Source organism: Echinops telfairi, unplaced genomic scaffold (genome assembly GCF_000313985.2).
Source record: "Echinops telfairi isolate 266 unplaced genomic scaffold, ASM31398v2 ScPeMD7_443;HRSCAF=831, whole genome shotgun sequence".
Taxonomy (NCBI): domain Eukaryota; kingdom Metazoa; phylum Chordata; class Mammalia; order Afrosoricida; family Tenrecidae; genus Echinops; species Echinops telfairi.
In genome coordinates, this window is record NW_022104341.1 from 17,501,868 (window position 1) to 17,511,321 (window position 9,454).

A 9,454-nucleotide genomic window follows, 5' to 3' on the forward strand; every position below is an offset into this window, starting at 1 on the left:
CTTCTTTTTTCAGTCCTGGGTCATTGTGAGGGCCTTGTGATCCGGATGAAAGCTCTCTAGCATGTAAAGGGATACTCGCCCCTAATCATTTTTTCCAGGTAATGAATGAAGAAAATAGAAAACGTACTTGCCCATGATGCTGTGATTAGGAGAACCAGAGTCAGAATATAGAGTTCCAAATTAGTTTTTCAATTGAGTGGTTTTCTCCACCTTTCTCTTGCTTTCACTGAAGTACTAAAATCTTTTTGGAAAAGCCTTAAACCATCTAATAATTTGTCAGATCTGACAGATCCCAACTTGGTATTCCATGTGCCATTTTTCATGCCCTGTGTTTTTTAGAGCCTCTTCTAAATGCCCCAACTGTATTTGGTAATTTAGAAAACAGATTGTATTCCTCTGTGCCGCCTGCTGGGAAAATGAAGTCTGAAACATTTTTGTTTTGTCTGGGGATGTAGAAATACTTGACCTATGTATCCGTGTTCTTGAAATTTGAGATTCAGCTCTCAAAGTCAAATTGCTTCTTGATGTGGAAGGCTTCTCCGAAGGTGAAGTTCAATTGCTGGAGAGAAGAGGACTGCACCTTCTGGAAGAGGCTGCGCCGAGTCTTGAGCAAACTGAATGCAGGGCAGATGCGAGAACTATGCGAACATGTGTGTTGTCCGACCTTAGAGGTTTTCAGAAAAAAAAGTGAACACATCCTGGTGATATGGAAAAGTAATGGTGGTGATGATTAATAACAATTTATCATTTATTGGAAGCTTACCATTTTCAGACACTGAATTAGTTGTTTTCATATCAGTTTTCTCTGGAGCTTAAGTTCTGTGAGAGAAATCTCGACATCGCCACGGAGACTTTTCTTGAGTAGACTCAGCGCTTGAATAGCTGTGGCTCAGACAGGCCGTGTTTCATTCCGTTGTGTGTGGGATCGCGATGACTTAGAACAGACGTGATGGTGATGGGCGGCAGCGAACACCACTTCCCTCTCCGCCCTTGTTAATTTTCCTAATGAGCAAGAGGTGGTGGCTGCGTCTTAGTCACTTCTCTTTCCCATCTTGTGCTTCTTGCTCTAGAAATTCCCAGTAAGTTCTCTACTTTGCTCTGATCAGAGTAACATTTTAGAGTTGAAGGTGTTTTTGAATTTCTCCTGGTGTATCTGCTATATCTTGTAAATGAAGAAAGGAACACTTCAATGATGGCTGACACTACTTAGTAGATAGCAAGGACTAGAAATGGCGCTTCCACTTTCACATGGCAGGAAGTCAATGACAAATAAATATTTGTTCAACTGAATGAATTGCCCACTCAACCACGTGTGCGGCACTAACTGCCTTTGAGCTATATAATTATCTGGCCAAGATCAGCTGGTGAGAACTATGGCCTTGATCCTCTCCAATAGAACTTGTCCTGAAAGCAAGTCTGATCTGACAAAGGATCTGGAAGCCGGATTTGAATGAACAATTCTCATACTGCTCGGAGGGCTATGCTGAAAGACTGATTTAATAAGGGGTTGTGTGTTGTGTTGGATGAAGTGATTGGGCAGGGAAATCTGTGTGGAAAACTGAAGTATCATCTACAATATAGGTTCTTAAATGTTTCAGGCCTACTGCCCCCCTCTGCAGAATCATCATCATCATCATCATCATCATCATCATCATCAGTGTTTCCCTGGCAATTAAAAAATTTTATACTATTGCGCATAATCATAGGTATCTGATTTTGTAGACTCCCCCTGGATCGATCCACCATTCCTAGGGGTCAGTATTGATGCCTTTGAGAAACACTAGTCTGGAAGCACGTGGGCACGTCCCATGACCTAGTGATGGTGTGGCCGGAGTGGGGGCCCTGTAAAGACCCCTCTTGTTTAGGTCCAATGGCAGCACTGTCTGAAGAGTTAGCAAATTTTGCTTGGAAGTTTGGGAAAAGGACCGAATCCTAATAGCACAATATACTTAAAAAGCTTTAGCCTACATTGCTTCATTTTATCATCAAATGAACCTTGTGACATGGCTTATTGTTTTTTAAGTCAGCAGGAGACTCAGTGAACTTTATTTTGAAGTAATAACGTGACTAATTTGTTTAGTGAAACTCTGGTGTCACATTGAGTTGAGCATTTCTTGCTAATGTGTATTTGTAATCTGTGGGTCTAATTTTGTGGCTGGGCTAGTCACGTCTGTGGGTGAAAGTGTATGTAATATTTCAGATATATGGAGATCTTTTTTTAAAGCATACATATAGAAACATTTCTATGTAATTGAATTTATCCCCTGCTGTTGAGTCATTTCCAACTCAGAGGGACCCTCAAGGCCAGAGTAGAATGGCTCCATTGATCTTCGGAGGCTGCAAGCATTTATAGACGCTGACTGCCTCTTCTGTCTCCTGTGGAGTGGTTATTGGATTGGAACCGCTGACTTCTCAGTTAGCAGTGCAATGCTTTACCCACCCCACTGGGAAGGGTCCTGGTAATAAAACTTATAACTTTTTGGGTGATTTCTGTATTGTTATTAAAATGAGAAAATCCTTCCCTTTTCAATAGTTACAGAAATAGTCACCTATATTTCTTGAATACACTTAGATATTTATATAATATATTATTAATATACTATTTATTATTGAATGGCTTGATTTTCTTTTTGCATTTACATCTTTAATCAAACTGGGATTTACTATGCAATATGAAGTGATGTGGATCAGTTTTTGTTTTCTTTAAATAACATAATTTTTTCAATTTCATGCACTAAATACTTCTCTTAATATTTGATATCTCCCTCCCCCGATCTTTTACTTCACTTTAACATGCGCTAAATTATTATTTTTAATGACTTTATTAGGGGCTCATACAACTCTTATTATAATCCATACACACATCAATTGTATAATGCACATTTGTACATTCATTGCCCTCATGATTTTCAAACCATTTGCTCTCCACCTAAGCCCCTGGCATCAGCTCCTCATTTTTTCCCCTCCCTCCCTGCTTCCACCTCCCTCATGAGCCCTTGATACTTTATAAATTATTATTTTGTCATATCTTGCCCTGTCCCACTGGGTGTTTTTTCCCATTTGTTTTTTTACTTCAAAATAAGATATGTGCAGTGTGCATAGGAATTTGTTCATAGTTTTTTTAAAACTATAGTCCAGCCCTCCAACGGGTCTGAGGAACAGTGAACTGGCCCCCTGTTTAAAAAGTTTGAGGACCCCTGGTATAGACCATCAAAAGATAATGGATATGTTTTTGTATGTATTCTGAAAGAAAACAACAAAAAAGGAAAAACAATTCTATTCCAAAACCTCATTTGCCTTATTTGGTACTTTATTTTATTATTTTTTAATCACTTTATCGGGGACTCTTACAGTTGTTACAGCAATCCATAAATCAATTATATTGCGCGAACTTGCACAAATGTTGCCATTATCATTTTCAAACCATTTTCTTTCTACTTGAGCCCTTAGATATCAGTTTCTCTTGACTTCCACCCCAATGTAGTTGCCTACTTCTTCAGGTATTTGGTGGCCATTTAAGGAGCACTGGTGGAGCAGTGGCTTAAGCACACTTAAGTAGAAAGTCAGCTGTTTGAATTCCCTGGCTGCTTTGGGAGAACTATGAGGCAGTCTGATTCTGTAATAATTTACAACTTTGGGAATCCTATGAAATAGTTCTATTCTGACCCATATGCTTGCTTTGAGTTGGAACTGACTTGATGCCAGTAGATATGGTGTTTCTTTAAAAGAAAGAAAACAGTTTTATTGATAAATAATTCATATATTAATTCAATAGTTCGATCATATTAAAAAAGCTGCATAGTTGTTATCACAATAAATTTTAGAATGTTTTCCTTTCTTGTGTTCACTGTTAGCTCCCCATTAGTAGGTGGGCTATTTTTTGTTGGGTGGCCATAGCATGTTCTTTTTGGTGAAATATCCATTCAGATCTCTGCTCAGGTTATGGTTGAGTGTTAGCTTTTTAATTGTTATGTCAAAGTAATATATAGGTAAATAAACACATATGGTATTAGACTCCTATTAGGATCTCTGCTTTCAGATGAAAAATTGTTTTAAGAAGCAAATGGTTTTAAAAAAGGCAAAAGGTTTTATAACACTTGATCCTACCTATCTAAGTCAGTAGAGTAAAACTTTTTGTCTTAAGAAAATAAAACAGATGTATTTTGTTATACATAGTAAATTATACTTCAATACAGTTCATTGAAAATTCAATTGGAGTAGTTGTTGTTGTTTGCCATGGTTTTGTCCCGACTCACGGGGACCACGTACATGCAAACAAGACATCGTGCTGTCTTGTACTTTCTTCATACTGATGAGCAGCTTGGTTCATTGTGCGGTCCTTCCAGCCCTGGGGCCTCCTGCACCAGCTCTGTATCATAGGGCACTGCTGTGGGATCTAGAGGTCTTTTTACTGGCTAATTTCAGAAGTCGATTTTTAGACCTTTCTTTCAAACTATTTTCCTTTACGGGCTAGTTTGGAATTGCCCAATGAAACTAATGGAAATTAACATTGCATTCCTTTTCAGAGTTCGAGCTGTATTCATAGTTTATTAAAACAACATGGAAATAAGGATTGCAGCTTCTCCATTTTTCAGACTATGGAGGTTTAATTGGTTTGCCCAAAGTGTCACATGTGGGAAATGGTAAAGCTGATTCAAACGGGTCAGACTGCACATACCATGTTCTATTGGACAGATTTTGGGCATAGAGTTGGCTGAAAATTGACAGCAAGTGGCTGTCTATCTAGAATTACTGTCTGGTGCTATGAACATGTTTGTATTTTATTTTAATGACATTGGAAACTAATCTGCTCTTCATCCTCCCTTTAAGATGGCAGGCCCTGCGTTTACCCTGGAGGTCCTCCTACTTCTGGTGCACTTGAGTTCTGTGGCTAATTATCCCAATGGAAAAGTGGCAAAGTCGTGCCAGGGAATGGTTCCGGAACATGCCCACAGCCCACAATCTAAGGCTGTTCACCAGATTTCAGTGAATCAGAAAACGTTCACACCGGGCGAACAGATCAAAGGTACTGTGCTAGAATTTACTGTTGACATTTTGTGTTTCCCTCTTTCACCATTCATTGACTATTATTATTAGATATGACGATTTCATTTAAATCTGTTTACTTGTTTTTGTATTCATTTTTGTATTTCATTACTACAAATTGCAATAATACTTAAATAGTAGAACTATTTCCTATTCAGAACATTTAAAAATATGTTTTTATCATTACTTTATAAAGGTTCACCAATAGCACTATTAATTAAAAGAGGAAAATAAGGTGAAAAATATAATAAACTTGTCTTTTAAAAAAATCATTTTATTGGGGGTTCATACAACTCTTATCACAATCCATACATACATCTATTCTTTGTCAAGAACTGTTGTCTTTTTTGATAGAGTGTAACCTCTATGTTTCCCTGAACCCTTTCGTAAATTAGTTTATTTTTAAGTTTCACCGATATAGAGTTCACATATCATATTGTTCAATCACGTTCATAAGAGTTGTGCAACCATCACCACAATCAATTCCAGACCATTTCTTCTAATGTGTACTTGTTGTTAGCTCCCCACTTTCCACCAGTCTCTCCTGCCATGTCCCTTTAAATCTATTAATCCAGTTGTTGTCTCTATACGTTAACCTACTTGTTTTAAGACAAGCCTTTAAGGCCCCTTTCAGCGTTCTTTCTGATACCCAAGTGTCATCTCCTTTCCTCACTACACTTTGCTGTATCACCCATAGCGCCAGTGATCTCTTTATGGGGGACGTTGAATAGGGCCATGCCATAAGAACTCATTGTTCACAGATGAGGGTTATGATTAAGTGTGAGCTCAAAATCCATTCATATATCTATGATTTATATACCCGTGGTTAAAGACATCATTATATTGTTGAAGAATATTATAAATTACCCTCAGGGGACATACAGTAGTTTTATTGATATTACTCTTAATTTAGCCAATGATATAGAATTTAAAACATTGTCAAGACAAAGAAAGTGTACATGTATAAACACAAACTCTGCCATTGATTCTATTCTGACTCATAGTGACCCTATAGGACAGGGTAGAATTGCCCCTGGGGGTTTCAGAGACTATAAGCAAAATACATGGATTATAGATTTGTACAGATTAACAATTTAGGGAACTGGACATTATTTGGACAAACAGTGCGAGTTGGAGATAGGCCAAAACTTTCAAAACTTTATGCTGATTCATAAAGGCAAACTGGACCAATTAAACAAGCCATAAAAAAGGCAAAGAAAATATGAAAATAGCACCTATATGGTAGTCTTGAGTTAGCTCTTATTGGGCATGCTCAAGGCAAGAATTTTGAATCACAGTTCAATGACTTCCACCTTGGACTGGTCATCTGATTCTTCTCACACGGGGCCGTTTCAGCCGTAGGCTCGGGTCAGTATCCCTGATTCTTAAAAAAACATTCCTGAGAGTTTTTATTTTATTTTAAAAAAGTTTTATTGGCATTTACTTCACAATTAAATCACTCAATCATATTGAGAAGAGTTGTGCAATCATCACCACAATCAATTTCAGGACATTTTCTTCTCCTACCCATTGTTGTTAGCTCCCCATCCTCCCCTGCCATACTCTATCTAGGTATGTCTCTATAGATCTCCCTATCTTGGATTTCATGTACAGAGAATCATAGTAAACAAAATATAATCATACAAAGCAAGCGAGCAAGCAAGCAAACAAAAAACCGAGCAGCAACAACTAGACAAAACATAGAAGAATATCAATTAAAGAGAAAGTAGAACATATTAAAAACTGAACCAACTTTAAAATAGGTCAAATGGGAGTTCAAATGATAGGGTATTCAATTTTAACCTAACTATATCTGCCATAATTGACTTTACAATGCTCTCTGTATGATCACAAGGCTTTTCATTTCTCTTGACTATGGCCAGAGACTTAATCCATTTGGGGACTCTGCAAATGGATTTTGGGCTTCTACTGTCATCAATAGCCTTTTACAAACCTGACATTCACAATTTAAGCTCTATTACTATTCCCTCTTAGGATTTGGGTTTTATTATTTGCAATCCTTGGATCACACAGGCTGGTGTACTTCTATCATGTGGACTTATTGAAGCCCCCTTGATGCTTAAAGCACAGTGTAGGCTGGCTCTTAAACCTCTATCTCTAATAATCAATTTTATTTCCTGCAGCTCTAAGAATGGAAACTATTAATAGGTACTTTCTTATAAAGTGTTTGGAAAAAGGAATTTGGAACATTTTGTGTGTTATGTCTTCCTCTTAGTGTTATACACCACACAGGAGGATATTAAAGCTTTGCAGTGAAGACACAAGTATTAACTTTTACCTAGCATTTTCCAAATTAATTTGGTCCAGTGAACTTCCCTTTGCCCATCATACACCACCCTCTCCCTGCCCCCCATGGAATGCCTACTAACATCCTGCAAAGCCCTTGTCACATAGGAGCCCTTGTCGTGTAGTGGTTACGCATTGGGCTGCAATTTGCAAGATCAGCAGTGGGAAATCACCAGCCCCTCCTCCAGAGGAAGGTAGGGCTGTCTTCTCTCATAAACAATTATGAGAGTCTTGGAATCTCAAAGAGAGCATTTTTACCCTGTCTTATAGGATCAGTGTGAGTCAGCATTGAGTTGATGGCAGTGAGTTCATATAGGATGATTTTTATTCTTTTCTCCTCTGAAGTAGTTTGTATATGTAACCTGATTCTACTTGTGATCTAGAAATAGGTGGATAGATGTTTTCCTTGTAACTATAGAAAAATTGCTAAGCAGGACATTATTTTTCTATATTGCTTTGTTCTGCCTATTGTTTTCCAGAAAATTTACTAGGAATCCTTTCCCTTTAATTGCAGCAGACACTTTTTAATCAAAGGGATTTAGAGCAGGGAGTGATCTTAGTCCCAGTCTTATTTCAAGATGAAGAGAATGAGGCCCAGAAAGGCTAAGAGACGGCACATTTTACGTGTGCAGAGTTTGGATAGAATCCAGTTAGTCTTTGTCCTGTATCCTTTCTGTATGTTCTCTACAAAGTTAGAGCTGTTGGAAGAGTCACGTGCATCTTTGACGTCAGTCTTAGTTCCCTAGGTCATGCTGGAGCTCTCTGTAAATGGCCAGGCATCTCCAGATAGGTTAGTGTATTCCTCACTAGCATAGCTAGATATAATTATGCCACTTAACTTTATTTCATTTATTCTTTACTTTAGTTTATTTAGGAAATACCCCTCTCCCACAAAGAACAGAGCAGAACAAAACCAAAGCAATCACTGCTGTCAATGAGTCAATTCCAACTCATCGTGAACCAGTAGGGTGGAGTAGGGCTGCTGTTGAGGGTTTTGAGGTTGTAAATCTTAGGGGAGCAGAAAGCCTCATCGCTCCTGGAGTGGCTGATGGATTTGAACTGCTGACCTTGTGCTTAATAATCCAATGCTTAATCCACTCTATTCAGCAGCAGTTACATAGACTCCTAATCGAGAAAGAAGTGTGGTATAATGAAGAATTCGTATCAGACCGTGGTTCAGATCCTGGCTCTACCATGCACAAAAGCTGAGGTTTGCTTTTCTTATTTGTAAACTTGCTGAAAGAGTCAACCTGAGAATGTGCTGGGATGAATGGAGGAACTGCCCTAGTGGCTAGGATTTGGTTGGCATTAAATAAGCGGTAGTTAGAATTAGAAACAAAAGGAGTCTTGGTGTCACAGTGGTTAGGTGCTCAGGGCTAACCACAGGGGCTCAGAGGGAGAAAAGTCCTTTCAGTCTGCTCCCATAAAGATTACAGCCTAGGAAACCCTGCAAGGAAGGCCTACTCTCTCCTTTAAGCTCACTATAAGTTGGAATCAACTCAATAACATGAAACAAGATTGTAAAGTGGCGTTAACACTTTAAATACTCACTGGCCATACTTGACTTGTATTGGTTGTTTTAAAATGGCACTCAGCCTGTCCTACACTATTAACAGGCTTCATCTGATAGTGATGTACAGAATTTGAGCTTAATAACTAATGATCTTTGAAAGCATACACCTATAAATCTACAGAGACAGTAAGTAGATTAATGGTTCCTTGAAGGTATGGCAGGAGGGATTGGGGCCAGGGGAATGGGGAGCTAGTAAGGATGAATACAAGAATGAAGAAAATGTTCTAAAACTGATTGTGGTGATGATTGCACAACTCATCTCGATGTGGTTGAACTATTGAATTGCATGGTATGTGAATTATATGCTAATAAAACTATTGGAAAAAGTAAAAGCATAATCTGAAAAATTAGTGCTGGTAATAAATACTAATAAAATTTATCTATATTGTATATAGTTTGAGGAGCCCTGGTAGCATAGTGTTTATGTGTTGGGCTGCTAACTATGAGGTCAGCAGTTTAAAACCAGTAGCGGCTCTGAGGCAAAAGACAGGCTTTCTACTCCCATAAAGAGTTACAATTTTGGAAACT

The 9,454-nt window shown here is 38.2% G+C and overlaps 1 protein-coding gene across 1 annotated transcript in view; it reads left to right on the forward strand.

Annotated features, from left to right (window-relative positions):
• The first annotated feature begins 4,830 nt into the window (after positions 1 to 4,830).
• The window catches only part of FRRS1 (ferric chelate reductase 1), a 58,351-nt gene continuing 53,727 nt past the window's right edge, over positions 4,831 to 9,454 (forward strand). The window contains exon 1 of the mRNA XM_004699236.2: positions 4,831 to 5,026. Within this exon, the coding sequence (XP_004699293.1) occupies positions 4,831 to 5,026 (196 nt within the window). The remainder of the gene's footprint in view (positions 5,027 to 9,454) is intronic.